Source organism: Lepisma saccharinum, chromosome 6, assembly GCF_977018435.1.
Source record: "Lepisma saccharinum chromosome 6, izLepSacc3.1, whole genome shotgun sequence".
NCBI lineage: Eukaryota > Metazoa > Arthropoda > Insecta > Zygentoma > Lepismatidae > Lepisma > Lepisma saccharinum.
The window spans coordinates 23,737,854-23,762,630 of NC_139234.1; the positions used below are offsets into that span (position 1 = coordinate 23,737,854).

At 37.5% G+C, this 24,777-nt stretch overlaps 1 protein-coding gene across 1 annotated transcript in view; it reads left to right on the forward strand.

Moving 5' to 3' along the window:
- The window catches only part of LOC145989019 (cytochrome P450 CYP12A2-like), an 83,703-nt gene that overhangs the window by 51,609 nt on the left and 7,317 nt on the right, over positions 1–24,777 (forward strand). Inside the window, exons 10-15 of the mRNA XM_083124319.1 lie at positions 3,037–3,291; positions 8,518–8,634; positions 9,377–9,453; positions 10,755–10,956; positions 19,767–19,929; positions 21,764–21,933. Coding sequence (XP_082980445.1) covers positions 3,037–3,291; positions 8,518–8,634; positions 9,377–9,453; positions 10,755–10,956; positions 19,767–19,929; positions 21,764–21,933 — 984 coding nt within the window. The remainder of the gene's footprint in view (positions 1–3,036; positions 3,292–8,517; positions 8,635–9,376; positions 9,454–10,754; positions 10,957–19,766; positions 19,930–21,763; positions 21,934–24,777) is intronic.

Consider the following 24,777-nt stretch of genomic DNA (forward strand, 5'->3'; position numbering starts at 1 on the left):
ATTCCAGAATATTAACAATAATTCAAGTCACCCAAGCATACACTATTTTCAAATGTTGCCTTCTCCTTACAACTTCATGTTACAATTTCATATTTAACAAGTTCAATGATCCCGGGTTGTTCTATAACCGGTGGAGGCACATAGTGTTGCGGATCCCACTTTAAACTGTAGGCCCAGTCCCGATTAGCCTTATTTACACCAAATCAATCAATCAATCAACACAATCTATCTTTAAGTTTTCTACTTCTTTTTCTTAACATTTTTGTCAATCCCCATTCACATTTTAAATGTTTATGTTCATTGTTCGTCAAAAATCAATAAACACCAGTGGAGGCGATTGGGTGCCAAAACTGGGGGGGAGGACAAGAATAATTTACTTTCTCTTGTCTCTTGGTAGACACAGGGTTAGCATTAAGAGGCCATAGTGTGGGCCAAAAATTGACAAAATGGGGGGACTGCTCCCACGTCCCCTAGTCGCTGCCATTGATAAATACCATGTCTCTATTCTTCTTTCTTAGAGGCCGCTCCCATGTTTATCTCCTTATCTCGATCCGTTGTCGAAAGGAAATGCCTAACCTCAAGTTTGCAATCTCTGTATCCCGCGAGTATGTTTCGAAACAATGTGTGTACCATGCTAATGGTATATCAAAGTTTCACTTACGTTAGTTTTGAGCGGGTGAACTAGCACACCTTCTTTGTAAGTCAAATATTCAGTTGTAAATATGTTGCACATTGTGAACTTGTATTTGTCAAGGTATAGCATAGAATACATGGCCGTATGTATACAGAAATGAGTGGAGTTCAACTTACATTAGCCTAAGGCTGGTAATGCACAATTCCAATAGTTATAATTGTTTTTGTTTATATATAACTTATAAACACTTCGAAATTATAGCCAATAAAATTTATCTGAGCAATTTGGATGTACATTTTTATACATTCACTTTCTTAGAATCGAGCTTTTATTTTTAAAACACCTACTTGTGTGATATTAATGCAACTTTCAAACATCTTGAACCAATGAAGTGTTCTGATCAATTTTGAGATGTCGTTTATTTGATCATACAATTGGTGCAAAATGCTCACTAAACCACGGTGTATAACTGGTGCATAGACAATGCCTCCAACCAATAAATAAAAACGCCATCGAGTTAGATATTGAACCCATGAAATGAAACAATGAATTGATAGATTGATTTGCTTTATTTTAACTGTCGCTTTTTGTGCGACTTTTGGCAAATTTGCTAAGATGTGGATGGGCAGGGACGTGAAGTTTTAGTTTTAACGTTAACACCGAAAAGTTAAGGAAAGCAAAATAAAGTATTTAAAATGTATTTGGGTAGGTTAAGGATGCAAATTTTCAGCGTTTCGGTATTGCGAAAGAAAGCGAATTATGCCATTTTGTAGAATAATACAGAACTTTACATTTTAATGCTAAAAACGCCACGAAATATGCAATATACACTGGGGATAACACTTCTTCTGTTCAAAAAGAACTACCTGGAGTGCTCTATATTATCACGTTTCATTTATTGCAGTTTGGGGCAGACATGACTGACAGTGTTTAACCTTGTCCTGAAATAGAATTCGCTCGAAGGGGGAGCTCTTCTTCCCAGAAGGGAAATTTCGTAGGAACGGGAAATTTTTCAGGGAGAAGCACCTGTTGTGTTTCGGAAGGGGGGCGGGTGAGATTGCGTGTATGTGTGTTATAATCCTGTACGTCTCTTATTTCCCCTTCATAAATAATAAAGAAGTGAGACGTGGAGTATATTATCGGCGCAGTGAAGGTTAATTATCTTTCAGTAGGTAATTAAACTATTTAATGTAAATCTTAATATTCATTCAACCAAAATATTTATTAACAAATCAGATTGTATTTTGCACATTTCTATGTATCACATGGTTCATTCACAACCCACCTAAACACCTAAGAACAACATTTTAGTTTAGTCAACAATAATAACCATGTATAATCTCCCCATTAAATTGTAGCAGTCCGTCCAATTAAATCGTCAAAAGTCAGTACGTAACGGCTATACGAGTCAACTGCAACCCCGCCCAAAACCCTCACAGCCTACATGACCCGGACCAATCTACCCTTAAAAATTAAATATCCTCTTTAGCATTTTCAAAAGATAGACATAACTATATAAACGTTAGGCAAATTACGCCAGACCATGCAGGCTGCAGGCCCAAAAAGGGTGATACACGGATATACAGTATACTCAGCCTGTGTCCAGTTAGTCCTACGTCTCCCCCAGTCGGCAAGGATCTGCCACGCAAAACTCCTCGCTCACCCAGCGCAGAAGCCTAGCCAATGGCATACCCTACCTTAGTCACATGTATATTGCGTCTTCAATACGTCACCAATGAGTTATTGTACACTATGGTCTTACAGTGTGTACACAAAACGGTCGCAGAGGGATTTTTAGGAATTGTAAGGGAAATGTGATGTGTCTTCAAAGATTTGGGTGTTATTCGATAAGCATTTCATATTTAGTGTATGATGAGATGAAATAGTTTTCCAAATGGAAGCAATTTGGTAATTTCTCACCAAGGTAAGCCATATTTTTCTTTTTTGGTCATTAAAACTAAAATGTGTCTCAATTTCTCAGAACTAAAACAATGTGAAAATCTTAACCACAGAACGAACAGTGAAAACTCATGCAAAAATAACCGATGACACCAAATTTTGCCATAAACCGCGAAAAATAACACCGAATTGCAGTAAAAAATAACATCGAAATTCATGGAAAAATAAAACAAAAACTTCGTCCCTAGGGATGACAAACATCCATGCCCCAGCCAGGATTCGAACCTAGTACCCCTGACGTCGTAGCGCGATGTGTTATGCTAACCACTCCGCCACGGGGGCCGGTACAATAAATTGAGACAGCAACCTACGATATAAAAAAATATCGGCATAAGGATGGATGATTCGTTTCATGATCATGATGGTTATAAATCGTTTGTGTATCATGATATTAAACTACAAAATATTTAATGCTCCATAATTCTACACGTAAACATGCTTTTATTTGCAGGTAACTATAGAATTCAAGACGTGGACAAGATATCGAAGCATTTGTACCACAGATACGGCAAGATAGTCAAACTCAGCAACTTACTAGGTCGCCCAGATCTACTCTTCATATACGATCCCGAAGAGATAGAAAAGGTATTTCGCCACGAGGAGCTGATGCCCCACCGCCCCTCCATGCCGTCGCTGAATTACTACAAGCACATACTTAGGAAAGACTTTTTCGGAAATAAGGCTGGAGTGATAGCCGTGTAAGTAAATTGTACACATTGTACAGAGACATGAAATAATGAAATACAATCTGTAATTTTATTTACATTTTTATAGAACTTCTCCATTTTGTTGTTGTTGTTGTTGTTGACAAATCACGACAATGAGGATTGGCGATGAGTAAATGAAATTGATGAAGGGACTCACCCAGTTCAGGATTCAAACCGAGAACCCTTGGTGGTGAGGTCCAGTCCCGATTAGCCTTATTGTGCTTAATGTGGACTTTAAAACACAAAATCAATCAATCATCGAGGTAGCTGTTACAATCAATAAGGATAATGCCAAAAACGTTTGTTAGAACTAATAATACCGTATAATAACCCTAAAGGGTTTTGGGATCGAACCTAGGCTATGCCAGCCTAAAGCTAATCGCTTGGTTTGGGAGAGGTATACACTTATGGATCGGGGTAACATCCCGGAGAAACCACGGTAACACGTAAACAAGCAAAGGGGGCTGTGAAATGAGGAGAAATAACACTTCGATTGACTGGTCTGGCAAGGTCGTGAAAAATAACAGAAAGAGGATAAAGGAATGTTCGTTTACCTGTAGAACTAGATGTGAAGATCATCTTGCTGATTTGTAGATAAGGCACTTCTGAAATGATAACGCACTACTGCTCGCTGTAACTCCTATCGTATCAATTGGTAACCCGACTCTTATTCGGAGGCAACCACTATGTGCTCAATAGCTTTCTGATTACAACTGGGATGAGAAATCTTCTCTCGAACTATTTATGGCGAGTGTTCAAATTTCCGATCGTTAAAGCCGTTGGCGAGTCCGCGTCTGTCGTTAACGGTGCTTTAACGTAAAGCTGAGTTTACTTATTTTCTGTATGATTTCCGGTACGATATTAGTGTAACTCTTTCCTGTAATGGTTGAACGTTTTAGTTAGTGATTCAATGTTTCGATAAATTTCATATGTCTCTTGCTGAACTGATGTTAAAAGAACTTAAGACAATATTAGTTACAATAGATAAATCAGCCAAGAGTAAATGCTTTAAAAAAGGATAAAATCAAATGTGCCAATGTAAAAATTTGAGAACATTTTTTGTTAACTTAGAGCTTGTAAAAACGTAACTGTTATTATTTAATTCATTAACTAATTGTTAAGGGTTGTAACCGGAATTGCATTTCAGTCTATTCCAATCACTTATTACGTTTAGGATTGCCAAATGCTCTAATTTTACAGGACATTCTGTATTTATTGATTGATTTGGATTATTTAAAGTCTCATTTCTGCCACTTTTGCTAACCCTCTATGGCGTATTGGTAACGTTGTCGCCTTATAGTCAAGAGGCCCCGGGTTTGATACCCAGTGTTCGAATCCCACTTTAAACTGTAGCTCCGGTCCTGATTAACATATCTGTGTGCACAAAGTGGACTTTAAATAACAATTCTAACAAACTCTCTAGCCTTCTTAAACCCGAAGGTTCATGGCTGCAGCAACACAGGCCTTCCATCTTTCCCTATCTTGAGCAAGATCTATATACTCTTTTCCATCCCTACCGATTTCCCTTAGGTCTATCTCAACGTTGTCCCTCCATCTTCGTCTTGGCCTTCCTACAGGTCTCTTAACATCAGGTTTTCTAACAAGAATCCTGTAAACTCCTCTTTCCTCTCCCATTCGTGCCACATGGTCTGCCCACCTAAGTCTTCTTGATTTAATTATTCTAATAATATCTGGACATGAATACAAATTATGTAGTTCTAAATTATGTAACCTTCTCCACTCACCTGTCTCCTCGTCCCTTTTAGGTCCAAATATTTTCCTAAGGATCTTATTTTCAAATACTCTCAATTTATGTTCCTCTTTCAATGTAAGGGACCAAGTTTCACATCCATATAATACTACAGGCAAAATTACTGTTTTGTATATTTTAACTTTTAGTTTCTTAGATATTAAACGAGAAGACAAAAGTTTATGAAGAGAGAAGTAACATGCATTTCCTGAATTAAGCCTACTTTTTATTTCCTCTTTAATATAATTTTCATTTGTTAATATTACTCCTAAGTATTTGTATTTGGAAACTGTTTCAAACGAGTTGTTATCAATAATTAGATTTTGATTATTACCTAACACTTGGTTTCGGCCTGTAAGCATATATTTAGTTTTCTCTTTGTTAACTTCCAAACTTATCTCTTTAGCAGTTTTGAAAACTATTTTAGCATTATTCTTAATTGTACTTATATCATCTCCTAATAAGCCTACATCATCTGAATATGCTAACAACTGAGTCACACAGTTTAATTTTAGTCCTTCTTTAGTTTATTTTACCTTCCTAACAGCATATTCTAAGGCAAAATTAAAGAGCAATGGAGATAATGCATCTCCTTGTTTTAACCCATCATGAATTGCAAATTTGTCAGACACATTAATACCCACACGAACTTTACTTTCTGTTTCACTGGTGCATACTTTTATCATACTAACAAGCTTTTTAGGTATTCCAAACTCGACTAATATATTATATAATTTATCTCTTTTGACCGAATCATATGCTTTTTTGAAATCAATGAATAGCTGATGGACATTTTGATTATATTCCCACTTTCTTTCAAGTGTCTGTCTGATGTGAAAAATTTGATCTGTAGTTGACCTGTTACGTTTAAATCCACATTTATAATCACCTATAATTTCATTAGCATATGGGGTTAGTCTTGTTAAAAGAATGTTAGATAATATTTTATATGTTGTTGAGAGTAGAGAAATTCCACGGTAATTATTGCAGTTCATTTTATCACCTTTTTTAAACACAGGAACAATTATGGATTCTTTCCACTGTTGAGGGATTTCTTCTTTATTCCATATTAAACAAATTAATTTATGAATTTGACATATTAATGAATTTCCACCATATTTAATTAACTCAGCTGGTATTAAATCAATGCCAGGTGCTTTGTTATTCTTTAGCCTTTTAATAGCATCTTTAACTTCAGTCAAGTTAGGTTCTGGAACTAAAGGTTCTGCTGTGTGGACTTCATTTACTTCTGATTTATCTCCTACATGAACATTTAAAAGGTCATTAAAGTAGTTCTTCCATCTATTTAGAATATCACTTGGGTCAGCTAGAAAATCACCGTCTTTATCTTTTATCAAGTTTACTTTAGGTTGCCACCCCTTTCTAAACTCATTTACACCTTTATATAAATTTCTGATATTTTTATTTTTGCTGTTTGTTTCAATTTCGTTAATTTTGCTTTTCAAGTAATCTCTCTTTTTACTTCTAAACGTGCGGTTAACTTCTCGCTTTATTCTATTATAATTGTTTAGATTTGTATCATCAGAGTTATTTAACCACCTAAGTCTAGCCTGATTTCTTATTTCTATTAGATTATGACATTCATTATCAAACCATGGCTTACTTTTTCTCGGTTTATGGTATCCTATACTTTCTTTAGCTGCTGACTCTATTGCATTACGTATGTGCTCCCAATTCTTATTTACGTCTGTTTTATTTATATTTTCATCATCATTTAAATCCTGCAAAACATCAAATTTATTTGACAGTTTAATTTGGTAATCTTTCTTAATTCTTTCATCAGTAAACTTTCCTGTATCAAATTTTAGAACTTTTAGATTTTGTTGCTTATGATTTATCACTGAGAGTCTTTCTCTTAATTTAGCAATTACTAAATAATGGTCACTGGCACAGTCAGCACCTCTATGTGTACGAACGTCAATTATACTAGTATGCCTTCTCTTATCAATGAGAATATGATCTATCTGATTATGAGTTTTACCATCTGGAGAAGACCAGGTATATTTATGGATATCTTTATGTTTAAAAGTGGTACTTTTCACAATTAAATTCTTTGAGGTTGCAAAAGTAATCAATCTTATACCATTATCATTACTTAATTCATGAAGACTTTCTTTACCAATCGTGGGTTTAAATGTCTCTTCTTTGCCAATCTGTGCATTACAGTCACCTAACAGAATTTTCATATTATACTGAGAAAATTTATCGAAGACCTGTTCTAACTCTGCATAAAAATCATCTTTAGTATTATCATCTTTTTCTTCCGTTGGTGCATGTATGTTTATTAAAATAATTTTACACCACCTACCCTGTAAAACTGCATGTGATATCCTATCATTAATAAATTCTACTGTTTTAAGAGCCGAGATAATTCTATTATTTATGAAAAAGCCTGTTCCGAAATTATGATTTTCAGTACCTCCATAGAAAAAAGTATAATTTTTAGTTTTACAATTCCCTTCTCCTGGTCACCTAACTTCCTGGACAGCTACTACATCTAATTTATATTTAGCTATCTCATTAACTGTACACTGAAATGCCCCAGGCCGGTAAAGGCTCAGAACATTCCAGGTGCCTAATTTAATATCCTTATTCCTAATGTAGATCTTATCCTTAGTCCAGGGACCTCCCAAAGTAGTCCCCACCCGGAGATCCGAACGGGGGACTATTTTACCTCCGGAATATTTTACCTTGGGAACATCCATGGCCTTATATTGCTGATTCTTGACATGGCTTTTTTACAGTGCAGAGTTGTCAGCTCTACGCCTAACCCCCAATATGAATGGAGGAACTACTACAGAAGACAAACACAAACACATTAGACATCACAATTACTACACAAGACGAACACAAACACGTATTAGTAGTATAATTTGTAGTAATTCAGCGAATTAATTAATTAATTATAACTTAATTAATTATGAGTATTATTGTTTAATTAAAGTATAATAAAACAATGGTAATGTGAATTTGGAGAAAGTTTCAGAAATAATAGAATCCTGCGTACTCTACTGGGTGGTTATATAAGTTAGGCTTGTTGGGTTAGGTTCTCTTAGAAAAAGAAGACAATGAAAATGGCTGTAGCAGCAAACCGACCATTAGGGGTTAGATCCAATTGCAATAGGCTAAAATAATTGTACGATGATCACTTTTAATAACCTATTACAACTGGCGAAAAGTGAAGTTGCTGTTTAATATTTTATGCATATTACCATGAGTGTGCATAAATCTTTCGGTCCTTCAAAGCAGTATTAGCCAAATTCCTTGCCTTCCAATAAATTCAGCGGACATAAATAACCATCGATTATATAATACTTGTTAAACAATTATATGTGGATTATTTAATTTTAGGACTTGGTAAGTATTCGGGAATGCGGATTCAATATTTGCACCTAAATAATCATATTTTGACTATTTATTATTAACAGATGGTAAATATTTTTCAGGCATGGTGAAGACTGGTATAACTTCAGAACGAAGGTGCAACAAGCGATGCTACAACCTAGAACCGTTAAGAGGTACATAAAACCCATAGACGAAACTGCCCTGGAGTTTGTCGAAAGGTAAGTTACTATAAATATGAATTACTGTCCATTGTTGAATGTAATTGTAACTTCAGGCTCTAATGTTGTTCAGCGCTCACAGCGATAATTTATACGATTTGTGAGATTCGGTGAGAACTTATATTCTATCAAATAGTCGTGAAATATCGATAGAATTACTTAAACAAACGTTGGCATTACATTGAAGAAATCGGTAAAGATAGAAAACATTGCATTGATCTTGCCCAGGATAGGGACAGATGGAAGGGTTGTGTTGATGCAGCCATACACCTTCTGGTTTAAGAAGGCTAGAGAGTTACCGGTAGTTAGTTCGTTTAAAATGTTCAGATGAAACGAAAATGTCAGGAACATTGGATATTTGATTTGATATCTGAAGGACTGGTGTTCCATAAAATCGTGTTAAAGAATTGGACAGGTAAAGTCATAAAAAAGTTATCTAAAAGTGGTAAAATGGTTCAAGTTGCAACTACGAAAGATGATTAACACACATGAAACATTTTTATGTACTTTGAAACATAATTTACCACTTTTGAATGTTCTTGATATATATATATATATATATATATATATATATATATATATATATATATATATATAATGCAGTTAAAAGTAATTCTCGTAACTTTCCAAAGTTTTCCTTCCCACAGCTTTGTTACTGAAAATTATTTATTTTTCTTCATGACATAAGTCTGAGTGTAGTTGTTACGGTGCAGTAATTGTATTATTATTTTTTATATTTCAGGATGAAAATTTTACGGGATCACAACAACGAAATGCCAGAACACTTCCTAAACGAAATACACAAATGGTCACTGGAATGTAAGTTTCATTCTAATTTTTCCTCTAAAAAGGTTAATCAAATTTTATAATACGCACAAACAAAGAGTACTAGATCGGGAATGAATATTTTTACCACTGATTAACTTGAACCTCCTTTCCACCAAAAGTTACCTGCCGGAAATATTTTACGATTTTCTTATAGTAATATACAAGGAAAATGTGCTGTACACACCAAACGGAATTGATTTTCTCAAAGATATATTATGGAAACTATTTATTCATGTCATTAATGAATCAAATAATGTGAATGTAGGTGAGCTTACTTGCGTTTTAAGATTTTGCAAGTTCAAAATTCGCAATGTGAAAAAATCACTTTTCTTGTTCATGACTGTACAAATGATAGACAACTTATATTTTACATGGTTAAATAATAATGATTCAAGCTTACATAAACTAACACAACAAGCTACAATTATATAATTTAAATAATATTAACACAGGTTTCTGAACTAAGTTGGTAAATTAATATTTTTTAAAGCAGGTTAGATACTTAGTGCAATGAATAAAGAAATGAAGTGTAAGTTACATACGTATAAACTTCTACATAAGTAATTGAAACTAAGAGGAATTTTAGGATATCACCTGGACTGCAATTTGGTAATAAACGATTTAAAAGTATGTTTCCTGGTCTTTCATCTTCTAATCTATTGCAGTGTTATAATATGTATGAATTGTCATATGTACGCTATTGTTATCGGAAAAAAGCTTTGTTATAAGTGATAAGTAAATAAATAAATATGGTACCTTTGTGAGACCCTAACGGAAGTAGAGGCCTTCCCGATGGCGCAGTGGTAGCGTCATCGCCGTGTAATTAAGGGGTCCTGTGTCCGGTGGAGGCATATAGTTGTTCCGATCCCACTTTAAACTGTAGGTCCAGTCCCGATTAGCCTTACTGTGCAGGTGAACTTAAAACAACAAATCAATCAATGAAAACCTAACGGACGTAGATTTTTATTATATATATATATATATATATATATATATATATATATATATATATATATATATATATATATATATATTAGCAAAAGCTTGCTTTAGTGGACTGATCTGGTATTATATTCGAGCGGAATCTGTTTCAATATGGCGGATGTTATACCTACCTTAACCAAAGTTTCCAAAACACATTTGAATCTGTTGATGACGTTCTGTAATATAATTATGACAGAACTTACTGTCTGTTGCTGACATGCTTATATTTTTATTTAAATATCTATGAATTACCCATAACTATAATAATATTAGCAGATATTAATATTATTAATTATTATTATTAACAGCAATTGCTCGAGTAGCGCTGGATACAAGACTGGGCTGCTTGGATCCCGACATAACTTCAGATTCTGAAACTCAGCGTATGATCGACGCTGTGAAGACCTTCTTCCACAACGTTGGAATTTTGGAGCTGAAAATTCCATTCTGGAGGATCCTCAACACTCCCACATGGAAGGAATACATAACTGCCCTTGACACTATAACTGAGTAGGTATCAGTCATGTTTGCATATTCAGTCGGAGAAATATTAATAACAATTACAACATTTAATGGTTAGCGTAACGCTTTACGAAAGCCAGGGGGTTCTAGGTTCGAATCCTAGGTAATGTTTAGATATGAGTGTCATTGTGTTTCTTTCCTCATGTATTCCATCAAGTCGACATTGTCATCGTTGTGTTTACCTAAGGTGTAAATCAAAAACCCTGAGACCTTCTGTAAACAAACGGTCTCACCGATTCGATGTATCACTCCGCGTCAGCTGATTCATGACCGCAATCATCTGCTGTTACACTCATAGTTCGCCGCACCTATTCATTTTATATAAGAGCCTCTGAATGTGAGAACCCGCTCTCAAAACATCAGACGAATATGCAGCCGCATACATTGTTACTCTCCCGGTCATTCTCTCTTTCATAACCCTTAAAACTGCAGAAACTGACACACCACTGCACTGGGATACGAACTTAACCACTTCATTTACTGGTTTCTCAGGATACCACTGACAGAACGTTACATAAATATTGAGTAGAATCTGTTTCTCACCCCTTTTCAAAGGCAGTCCTTGCTGGTGTTTTGAAAACAAGCTCGGAGAACACGGAGACTTTCCCGCACGCATAGAACTCGGCATGTTATTTTTCTAAGGATAAGTCAGGCAATATTACTAAGTTGCACTACTTCTTTGCTGTTCACATGATTAATTTTAGAAAATAACCAATGTTATAAAATATCTTTATGTACACAAATCTCTAAGCTCATTGAAAGTTACTATGCATATTACTACAAAATGTTCACACTTATCTTTCCTTGCCATGTCACCAAGTTATTTTACGAAGTGCACTATATTTGGCGGAACAAAAATCGTTATTAGGATGCGTGTCAAAGTTTCCAACCGCAATAAATTTACGAAATTTCTTTTGTCTTGTTTTGATCATCATCATCAATATATTTATTGGACTTACAGCATTGCATATGGCTGTTTATGCCCATTATATATTTTATTTACATAAGATACAATTTACATAAAATCTACAAACAAATTTCAAATACACTCCTATCTTTATCAAACCTTAAAAATATACATTACATGTTATATCATTTTGTCTAAAGAAAATGCAAGTAAAATATATTCAATTCACATGCAAGAAAGAAGCCAAATTTATGGGAAATGATTACTGGTGCAAAGAGTTAACCATAAAGGTGAGGCAATAAGTAAAAAAGAGAAAGAGCATTGGGTTTAAAGTGAGACGTCATTTGCGGCAGCGTATCCCATACTACAAATTGACCATTGTTTTACCTTACGTAAGGAATCCTGTAACAACGCTGGATTTTCGTGTGGATTATTTTACTTTTATGAGTTTGCAATGCTTTCTGCATGCAGGTGGTTTTGTTTACAGAAGGTCTCAGGGTTTGTGATTTGACATATAGAGGGTCATGACATGAAATAACCAAACAGAAGTAGAGAAATAGGTTAATGGAGATCATTATCTATCGTCTGTTGCCTCAGATATTCTATTGAAAACTAATATTTTCTGGGGAGGGAATGCAGCCCACAAAATATAAAACTGACATATCCCACAATTCTTCATGCGCGCGCGCGCACACACACACACACACACCACACATATATGCACCTGAAAGCAATAAATACTAACAAACATCATAATGAAATACAATCTTCATTGTTCATTTAGGTGCTCCAAGCATTCAATTTAGTTTCATACTCATGTACAGGTATATGTTGTAGAGGCATATGTTAAACGGGTTAGTTATGACTTGTTCATTCTTAATTTCTTAATTCTTCCTCCTACCAGACAATCTCTTTTTAATGAAACCAGTGATGCTATAAAAGTCCGTCAAACCTGTTACCCTGCCCCCGTGTCAGGGCAACAGTGTTTTTTTTCCTTATTGAAATATTTATTAATATGTTAATTAATTACGTAATTACGTGTATAAACATATATATGTGTTATTAGTGTAAATCAATTTATTATGCATTTTTAGGTTCATATTATTCCATGTATAAATACCATGTAGCTCTCTGTTCTTGCTTAGTGTTTTGAACGTTCAAAAGAAAGGCGGGCAGTTTCGCTCTTAAAGATTAAAAATTTTGAAAGAAGGGCGGTTGGCAACAGACGCCAACCAAACGTATATAAACTCCCAGATGAGAGTAGGGGAGGTCGGCTGTTGGAACTCAGACTTGGAAGGGAGAGGCTGTTTTTGCTTCGGTTAGCTAGGACCGGAGGACAGATCTCCCGAAACGGATGCTGTAAGAGATTGGATTGCCGGGCAAGCTAGTGCCTTGGTATCCAGTTTACAGGTAAAAAGGTAGTTTGTACTGAATGTTATTTTGAAGTAATTACGATGCGCCGGGCAGCCTAGTGCCTTGTCACCGTGGAGGTTGAGAAATGTACACGTCGGGCGGCCTAGCGCCTGTTAAGACGTTTCTTGGAGTAACGCGAGTCTACCTTGTGACAAGCGTACTTCAGATGTAATTCATGAAATGTAAAGCATCCAGGTACAAACAATAGAGATTCCAACATCAAAATTAGAGTTTTGGCCCGATAAATAATTAGAGAAATGAACGTTCGGAAACGACTTGTATATACTTTTAAATTTTACGTTAATTAAACTATAGAAATTATCCAAAATTTCCGTTTTTAATTTCACACATGCTGGACAAGGTAATTTATCCCCCTATAGCAATAAGGTTTCGCAAAGGTTATCCGTTGTCTCTTGTAGTTAATTATATAATTATGTTGACTTGTAGCAACCCACGTGCATTGTCGTACAAAGAAAGATACCCCTAGACAAATCTGAGCCGAGTACGAAGTGCACGAAACCTCGAGTGCGGAGGTAAAGTGTGGGGGACCAGGCGAGTAACATATTTATTTGGGGACTCTGTCCGCGATTGAACTTAGTTATTTGAGGTCTTGTCGCAGGATATTGAAAGAGATTTTGCTTTGAAAGTTAAGGAGAGAAACGGACAAGGATCGAACCGATGATCTTGCGAAACAGAAAAGGGGAAGTTACAAGAATGTCGCTTGGTAACTCGAGCAGGTCCAGCCCGACCGCGTCAGAACTTTCTATTGTTGAGGAACAAAGGTGCGTTCCAAGAGTGACAATGGAGGAAATTCGTTTGCCGCTTCCGACATTTGAGGGAAATGTAGGGAAGGAAGATGCTTTTTCGTATCTGGATAGGATTGAAGATTACGCGAGAACGCTGAAAATTGCTGAAGATGATCTTCTGAAGCAGTTTATTCCTCTTTCGTTGAGAAATGAAGCGAGGGAGTGGTTTTTGTTCACGGAACCGTTCGGTGATTTTTCACAATTCAGGCATAAATTCTTGCAGGCTTTTCACGGATTGGATTATCAGAGAGAAGCAGAGTTATTTTTGTCGCAAAGGTTTCAACTTGCTAACGAGGGATTGGCGGAATACGTTCGCAAAGTTGACAGGCATTTTAGTAGGATAAGGAATTCGGCTTCTGCGCAGGAGAGAATTGACTTTGTGAAGTCGCACTGCAATCCGGTATTTAGGGATTATTTGTACAACAAGACATTTACTTCTATGAGAGAAATGAGCGAGTACGCCCTGGATCTACAAGCGGAGTTTTTGGAAAGGCAGAGATTCAAATCTTTCGTTTCGGAAGATGAAATTCGCAGCTGGGTTTTGAGGAAGTCATTTAACCAGGAATGCGAAGAAGAGGAGGGGGAAAGAAAGAAATCTGATATTTTCTTGGACCCTGTGAGCATTGGTTTTGACCACCCGAAAGTCGAGCGCTTGAGGGCTGAACATGTGGTTTCACACCCTCCACCCTCGCGGCTTGCGGTGAGGGATGAAAACAAACAGAACTGCTTTTCGAAGGAAGATTGCCAGAGAAATAAATTATGCTACACTTGTGGACAGAAAGGTTGCAGAGCTTCAAATCACCGTAGGGAAAACAAGATTAATGAACGTGGGAAGGAAATAACAAAAAACTCGTAGAGTCGCCACGAATTTGTCAAGTTCGTGGCGTGGAAACTGCAAATTTTACTCAGAAGGAAAATTTTTCACCTCACAATATAAATGTAAAAGACGTAAGGGAACCTATCGTTTTATGCAACGTGGCTAATGTAGAAGTACACGCATGTATTGATACGGCATCGTCCAATAACTTTGTGTCTTTGGAGGTTTTCGAGAAAATGAAGACAAATGGAGTTAAATTGAAGGGTTGCAGAACTAAAGTAATACTTGCGGAAGGAAATGTGGAATCTCTGGGGAGCGCTTACGTGAATATTAAGTTTCACGGACACAAGGCTCGGGATCAGATATTTGTGTTATCAAATGCTAATCATGAAATGTTAATGGGAAGGACATTAATGGCTAAGCTGGGACTTATACCCATGATTCATCGTAACGGGTGGGCAATTGAGCCTGATCTTTCGAAAATCGTGCCTTTTGATTCGCCGTCGACACGTGACAGCGTTGATGCTGTTGGTTCTAGGGGACTGGGTTCGACCACGGATGGAGTCGAAGGGGTCCGAGAGAACGTTTCTGCTTGCGGAGCGGAGACACGTAGCAGCGACATCAAAGGGGAGGGGGTTGACGAAGAGAGAAGGATTGCCATGTTGATGGAGGGTACCGATATCTCAGAGGAAAACAAGCCGAAATTGAATGCCATACTGAGAAGGCATATTGATGTTTTTCAAGATAAACCGGGATTAGCAAAGGATTACGAGGTTCGTTTGGATGTGAATAACGAGAAGCCGTTCCGAGCGAAACCTAGGCCACTTTCTGAGCAAAAGAAGAAATTCGACGGGAAGCAGAAAAGGAAAACGAAAGCGATGTTTACAGATGCAGCTGGCAACACTGTAAATGGAAGACAGACGGACGGACAGAAATAAACTTCGCCGCCCGTAGATCTTAACGATAAAGAAATCTGGAAAAGAGAACAACAGAGCGATCCTTATTTGTCGAAATTAATTGGATGTTTAAATGGGGAAGAAGTTGAAATAAAGGATGCTCGAGAGAAGAGAAAATTTGACTTTTATCTGCGACATTCCTGTCTCGACGATGATGGACTGCTTTACCGTTTCGTTGACGAAAACACTGGACTTTATCCACCGTTTAGCTCCAGATTGAAGCTGTGGGTACCAGAAAAGTTGAAGAATGAAGTACTTAAATCTTCGCATGATGATTTATTATCTGCGCACTTAGGACATGGAAAGACATTGTTTAAGGTTCTAGAGAATTATACTTGGGACGGAGTAGTCAAAGATGTCAGTAACTATTGCAAAAGTTGTATCACTTGTCTTCAGTATAATCCTGACAACAGCAGAAAGATATGATTTATGAACTCGAGAAAATCTACTGCGCCTGGATACAAAGTGTTTCTGGACATTTTTGGACCACTGCCTACAAGTACGAAAGGGAGATACAAGTACTGTTTAGTCATTCAAGATGATTTCTCAAGGCACATTAGCTTGACACCGCTTAGAACTACAACGGCGAGGACGATCTCGCAAGCATTCTTGAAGTACTGTTTTCAATCAGGATTCCCAAAATACGTTGTCAGTGACAACCAAAGTGTATTTCGAAGCAAACTGTATTCACAAACGTTGCGCTCTGTGAATTGCAAGCCTGTCTATATTACGCCATATAGACCGAAGGGAAACAAATCAGAAGCAGCGATTAAGATAATCAAGCAAGCACTTGGAAAGTTCTGCAAGGAACACTCGTCGTGGGCAGAAAACTTGGATGCGATAAGTTTTGCCATTAATAATGCAACGAATTCGATGACTGGATTGAAGCCGTCATTCTTGTTCTTTGGACGTGATTTACACACACCGCATGACACTCGGAAAATGGAGCTTCAGAGGGAAGATGGAACCGGGGAGGACGTCACGCCGGAGAGACAGATGGATTACGTCATGCAGTTAAAGGAAAGAATGGGCGCGGCTTTCGAATTCGCAAAAGAGAAAGAGGAAAAGACTAGGCAAAAGGCGTCAAAGGCCTACAATAAGGGCAGAAGAAGGGTTAATCTTCGTGTCGGAGATCGAGTACTACTTCAAGAGCATAGAATTTCGTCTGCTTTTAATAAGCAAACTGCGTGCTTTTTCCCGAAATTCAAAGGGATCTACAGAATTCTGAATTTCACTACTCCAAATAATGTTGTTTTGGAAAAGGAAGGTGAAGGGAAGAGAGTTCTGGCTAACGTTGACCAGCTGAAGGTCATTCCGAGAAGAAATTTGAGAAGTGTGAGGGAAAGCACTCGTCCCTAACTTCTACCCTGAGAATCCATCTCAAGGGGAGGGGGTAGAAGGACAGTGAAAAATGACTGATGAAAAATAAGCCGAAAAGTCGCCTGCTAGTTTGTACACTAGTAATTAAGTTCCTGATTTATTGTCGCTACACATTTGAGTTCTGGTAAATTTATTTCATGTGAATGTAAGATTTAAAAATACGAACTGTTGTATTTTATGTTATGTCAACCTTTTGCCGATAAAGGGTGGTGACAATTGTGAACATGAAGACATGATATTTTCATCGCTAAGAGAATGCTGAAGGATGACAGTTCGATGCCGGAAAAGGAAGGGAAAGTTTCCTTATAGATGAAATATGGGAAAGCCATTTTAAAATCGGGTCGTGTGATCGAACGATAGAACCTTGGAAAGCATTTGAAGCTGAAATTCGTCAGGAGTCGAACCAAGTACCGCAGAAGTCCCAGACGCAAGGACTAGGGGACTAAGGAGCCGGGAGTTCTTCGGATGGACCGAGGAGAGGCTGAGTCGACCGTAGAACGGGAGCCGGACATGTTCTTTGGAAGGTGGAGGAGCTGAATCTGTGTGCACCTTCGAGCAGTCCAGATGACCAGATGACCGAGATGTTCAGGAAATTCCAGGATTCCCGGAGAAGAAACCGTGTGGAAATAGGATATTTAGCGCAGTGAAATCGAGACTCTTCTTTTTCAGAGAGACGTTTTTGAAGTGTAGTGAAAATAACGTTATCAGTGAACTGTTTCTTTTTCAGATACAGTGCTTAACTTTTCTCAGTAAATTTAAGACAATTCACACAGACTGAAATTTAAATTTCAGATTTGAATTGTAACGCTGGGGAGGGGGAATCTGTTACCCTGCCCCCGTGTCAGGGCAACAGTGTTTTTTTTCCTTATTGAAATATTTATTAATATGTTAATTAATTACGTAATTACGTGTATAAACATATATATGTGTTATTAGTGTAAATCAATTTATTATGCATTTTTAGGTTCATATTATTCCATGTATAAATACCATGTAGCTCTCTGTTCTTGCTTAGTGTTTTGAACGTTCAAAAGAAAGGCGGGCAGTTTCGCTCTTAAAGATTAAAAATTTTGAAAGAAGGGCGGTTGGCAACAGACGCCAACCAAACGTATATAAACTCCCAGATGAGAGTAGGGGAGGTCGGCTGTTGGAACTCAGACTTGGAAGGGAGAGGCTGTTTTTGCTTCGGTTAGCTAGGACCGGAGGACAGATCTCCCGAAACGGATGCTGTAAGAGATTGGATTGCCGGGCAAGCTAGTGCCTTGGTATCCAGTTTACAGGTAAAAAGGTAGTTTGTACTGGATGTTATTTTGAAGTAATTACGGTGCGCTGGGCAGCCTAGTGCCTTGTCACCGTGGAGGTTGAGAAATGTACACGTCGGGCGGCCTAGCGCCTGTTAAGACGTTTCTTGGAGTAACGCGAGTCTACCTTGTGACAAGCGTACTTCAGATGTAATTCATGAAATGTAAAGCATCCAGGTACAAACAATAGAGATTCCAACATCAAAATTAGAGTTTTGGCCCGATAAATAATTAGAGAAATGAACGTTCGGAAACGACTTGTATATACTTTTAAATTTTACGTTAATTAAACTATAGAAATTATCCAAAATTTCCGTTTTTAATTTCACACATGCTGGACAAGGTAATTTATCCCCCTATAGCAATAAGGTTTCGCAAAGGTTATCCGTTGTCTCTTGTAGTTAATTATATAATTATGTTGACTTGTAGCAACCCACGTGCATTGTCGTACAAAGAAAGATACCCCTAGACAAATCTGAGCCGAGTACGAAGTGCACGAAACCTCGAGTGCGGAGGTAAAGTGTGGGGGACCAGGCGAGTAACAAACCATCAAGATACATCCTTGTATATCCTTGAATGTATAAACTCTACTACTACACTAACTATTCGATATATGAAAACATAATATCTTCAGTGTATTTCCTAAAAATCATAAGTGAAATTATTGAGAAGTTAGTACCGTTATGCCATATGCATTTTCTTCTTTGAATTTAGTATATAAATGTGATCTATAAGACCTTATATTATTATTTTTGTTTTCTTATTAACATTTACTCAAGTTCCAAACTGTGCCTTTTGCAATAGTTATTAACTTCCTTACCCGAGCAAAGCAAATTAGAGGTATTACATTTAAACAATAATCCAGGCTTTCAAATTAGGACTGTTATATTATAAAATATTAATTTTTTGCACATATTTCGTATCTTATCTAGCACAATGAATGGAATCAAATAACTTGTACATCAAATCATTTGCTAACAACTTTAGAATTGTGAATGCAGTGTTTATTACTCCATGAAATAATTAATTTCAGAAGGAGAGAAGATGGTTTTTTTCATGTCCCGTTTATAATGTAAATGTTTTAAGGCGAAACATTGTATACAATATTAACCTGATGCTGAAGTGTAATCGGAAATATTGCTTTGTGTCTATAAACTAATATTCGAAGACATATTCACTACTGACATCTAGTAACATACTTTGTAACTCTACTTGTAGGATTACTATGAAGCACATAGGCCATACCCTAGACAGACTGCAATCTAAGCCTACCGGAAGTGACGAAGAGGCTTCGCTTTTGGAAAGAATACTTCTAGTTGATTCAGATCCGAAACTAGCCTCCGTTCTAGCACTAGATATGTTTCTAGTCGGAATCGACACGGTAAGTTGCCATGCATATTAGTAGGGGTGTTCAAAACAAATGTATACACACTTTAAAATGGAATAGCTGCTATATTATTGTGAGTATTACAACAATACAAAGGGAAAAGTTACAACATAGAAACAGTTTCTGCGTGCAATTACAATATGTGCTCAAACTGCAAACCACCAGCCTGCAAACACCTTCATTTGTGGCCTTGCGAGGCCAGCCTGATCTCCACTTATGCATATCCATCACTGTTCCTGCCATTTCAAATTTATCGCACAAGTGTACAATGCTTAGGCGTGTTGGCGGTTTAGTTCCATATTCCTGCCTCCATTGTTGTTGCATTTCACAGACATTCTCGAACTTCCAATACCACTTCAGAGTGTTTTTTTCGCGCCTCGAATGACAGCCGTGTTTGCGCCATCGCTGCACTTTCTCAACTTATTGCATCGCATCGCGTTGCGGATCGCATTGAGCAGAGCATCGCGTCACTGAATACTAACGCTATCTGTTGCTGTTTCTGAACGATAGAACTACACGTTGAACCCTTAGCCAACGCGAATTGAAGGGTATCGCATGTATGACATGCTTTTAAAATGTGTATACATTTTTTTGGACACCCCCGTATGTCATCGGATTCTTGGATGGCTTAGTACCTAACTATTAGCGCCGATTTCCGATGTTTTTTGGTGGCAAGATATACATAAAGGAGTGCCATCTTTCAATCAAGGACTTTCGGGTCGATTCAGAGTGACACTATGACGTACTTTTCTATAGTTGTGGGTCACTTGTCTTTTTCCTTAATGCCAGTTTTTGGGGGTACTAATGAGCAAAAGTTGAAAAGTACCATTATGCGACGGTGGTGTTGGTCTATCTAACCGTCCGTCTCAACTATAGATTTATCTGATATAAACACAAAATTTGGTGGACCGCTGCAATTGCATTTCACTTTCAAAGATCATCGCCTCCAGCTGATGACGTCGTGGCCAAGCGCTGTGGTCTAAACTTCCAGATGGTCTTGCCTGCCCTAGCGAACATTGTGAATTTGCAGAAAGAGATATGTAGCACTCGGGACGGTGCTATTGACGCTGCAGCATTAGGCCCATTCCTGAAATAGGCCCAGATGAAAACAGACGAGAATTTTCCGAAAGCTGAACAGTTTTCTTTTGCTATATTAACCTGAAAATAAATCTTATAGAATGAAATTTGGAGCCCCAATTTCGGACGCCTAGACACAGCGTTACCTATTATACAGTTACGATTATTCTTTGCGCTGTGACGTAACTATAACGTCGTTGTGTTTATTGTTCACAGAAGATTTCAAGTTAATGCTATCAGTTTTACGTTAAACAGTTTACTTAGTAATTTAGCTGCGTTTCTTCCAATGTCTTGGCGATTGTTGCCACTTCATTATTGTTCGGTAAGTGTGACGTAGTAAATTTTTCACCTTGAAAGTTAGTTGTACAGAAAAAAATCAGCATCAAGCCCAATTTCGTCTTAATCCGGCCCTGGTAGCACTAGAATAGAAACATAGAATCGATAGAAATAGACAAGGAAGAAAGAATGTCACTGAACAGAAAGTTTTCAAACTGTTTCTATAGTTGTGCAATCAGTACAACTTTTATAAAAATATGTAAAACGTTTTTGAGCATCTCTACTCTCGTCTTCGTTTCCACATTTTAACAATGGTGTTTGAATAGAAAAAGTAAACTAGAGAACCGTTAATGTCCAATAATTGCCTGATAATAAAGCACTAACAATACCAACTTTCAAGAAAGTAAGAATTTTCTAGTGTAAATATTATTTTGATGAGTTGACATTGATTTTGATTTTTTTATCATCTTCCAAGACGTCAGTTGCAGTAGCGTCAATCCTGTACCAGCTGTCACAGCATCAAGAAAAGCAGGAGATTCTCTACGAGGAACTGAAGAGAAACTTACCCTCAGAAGATGCTCCACTGTCGGGGGATGTTCTAGAGAATATGCATTACCTGAAAGCATGCATCAAAGAAACTCTCAGGTACCGTTCATTTTCTCCATTTTGCCAAATTTTGTATACATATTATAACTTAATTAGCTTAAGCTATGTTAGGGAACGATTTTAAGGTGCAAAATTATGGTAGGGAAAGGAAGAAAAAGGTTCTGAAAATGTGCAAAAAAATGCTGATAAAATGCCTTTATTCAATGCTCTCTTGTGCTGTGCCTTTTGTATATAATGCGCGCGGACCGCATAGAGAACTGTCGATCTGCCGGATATGTTTTGTTGAAGTTTGTGTTTTCTCTCGCGGGGGTTTGCTACATTACCTTGAAAACTATAGGTGGGTTTCATGCATGGGCGTAACTTGGGACCTAACTTTGAGGGAGGCAGAATCAAACTGGGCCTAATTTTGAGGGGGCAGAATTAAACTGGGCCTATTTTGAGGGGGCAGAATTAAACGGCCTAATTTTGAGGGAGCAGAATTAAACTTGAGCCTAATTTTGAGGGGGCAGAAATAAACTAGGACTAATTTTGAGGGAGCAGAATTAAACTTGAGCCTAATTTTGAGAGGGGAGAATTAATCTGGGACTAATTTTGAGGGAGCAGAAATAAACTAGGACTAATTTTGAGGGAGCAGAATTAAACTTGAGCCTAATTTTGAGAGGGGAGAATTAATCTGGGCCTAATTTTGAGGGAGCAGAATTAAACTTGAGCCTAATTTTGAGAGGAGAGAATTAATCTGGGACTAATTTTGAGGGGGCAGAATTAAACCTAAACTCGAGAAGTTTTCGATCCAATAAAAACTGCATCCGGATTATTTGCTAAATTACTGTGACGTTACCGAAATTACAAATATTACTCTTTATTACTTTGCTCCTCAGGCCTCCTAACTTGTAAACTTTAATAAACCAGAAAATTTTGGGGTGCAAGTGCCCCCCTTGCCACCTCGAAGTTACGCCTATGGTTTCATATAACGTCAGTATGCACACAACCTGCATGTCTGCGGCCAATTTTATTTGTTGTTTGCAAGGAAATGTACAACACGCGTTCGTTACATCTGGACATTTGTTCGAAATCACGAATGCCTGTGTTAGTGTCTCCCGCCCACCCGCTTGAATTCCATATACATACAAAGAACTGGCCTCAATCATGGCTGCTCGATCCCACAATGCAACAGTTTGTGACGTAAGTGAAACACGCCTATTGGGGGCTGCAATACCATTTTACAGCTCTCGTTCCGCTCTACAAAATGACACTACAGGGTGGCTCAATACGTCACTTAACACCCTCAGTACAAGGCCACTGCGGCATGGAATTTGAAATTGGCGATGACCAATCGTTATCTGGCCAAGGGGGAACCACATTGACGCCACCCACACGGTCGGCGGCCATCTTGATGTCCGCCATCTTGAATTCAACTTCAGAATTTTAAATGGGAAGGGGGTCGTGCGACATATCAAAATGGGTTAGAATTTCACGAGAAATGCAATGGTGAAGGTTTTTTCGATGTATCTTTAACCAGTAAAAAGTTATGACTGAATTCTTGTACCAATCTGCTCCTTTTCGAGGTGTTAGAAAAATGCCTTAAAATTTGTTTAGCTCTTCGGTAATGTATCGAGATCAAAGTGACGTCTATGGAGAGACGTTCGCATGCCATTGCACATTATTTTAATCGGATACATCCATGAAGAGCTGTGCATTATGAATGGTTGTCGCGAACAATTTACAGTGTGACGCTTCCATTGAATTAAAAGTCCTTCACAGTGACAAGGCTAATGTTTATGTTCATAAGGAAGTTCATAAACAGAATATTCGATGATTTTTATCTGATAACTAACTTTGGACAAAAACTGGTTCATAACGTTCCCATAAGTGTTCTGGTATTCTTCCCTATTGAAAAAACTCTGTAAAAAGTACCTTCTTCCATAAGCAAGGATGAAAAAACTGTTTATTTAACAAATCCAAGTAGCCCTAAGCATTTAAGGTTCCGTTGATGGAAAATTGACTAACCAATCGTGTTCCACACAGCACGCCACACCATTAACTTACCAACACTAACCATTCAGCTTTGATCTGTCGAAAATGTGTTATCAGATAAAAATCATCGAATATTCTGTTTATGAACTTCCTTATGAACATAAACATTAGCCTTGTCACTGTGATGGACTTTTAATTCAATGGAAGCGTCACACTGTAAATTGTTCGCGACAACCATTCATAATGCACAGCTCTTCATGGATGTATCCGATTAAAATAATGTGCAATGGCATGCGAACGTCTCTCCATAGACGTCACTTTGATCTCGATGCATTACCGAAGCGCTAAACAAATTTTAAGGCATTTTTCTAACACCTCGAAAAGGAGCAGATTGGTACACGAATTCAATCATAACTTTTTACTGGTTAAAGATACGTCGAAAAAACCTTCACCATTGCATTTCTCGTGAAATTCTAACCCATTTTGATATGTCGCACGACCCCCTTCCCATTTAAAATTCTGAAGTTAAATTCAAGATGGCGGACATCAAGATGGCCGCCGACCGTGTGGGTGGCGTCAATATGGTTCCCCCCTGGCCTGATAACGATTGGTCATCACCATTTCCATGTTGCGCGCTGCAGTGGCCTTGTACTGGGGGTGTTAAGTGACTTATTGAGCCACCCTGTATATGATTTTATGTAGCTGCTCAATAAGAGTGAAAATCATTTACTTTTCTGTCCAGTTCTTAAGAAAACACAAAAGAAAAGGAAGGGAATGAGCGCTGAAGCATCAAAGAGGGGCTAAAAAGGGGATAAATGTGCTAATCTCACGAAAAAGGTGCAAAAAGATGCAACAAAGTGTGTTCATTTTACTTGATTTCATGTCCTAAAATACATATCTCAAACGATC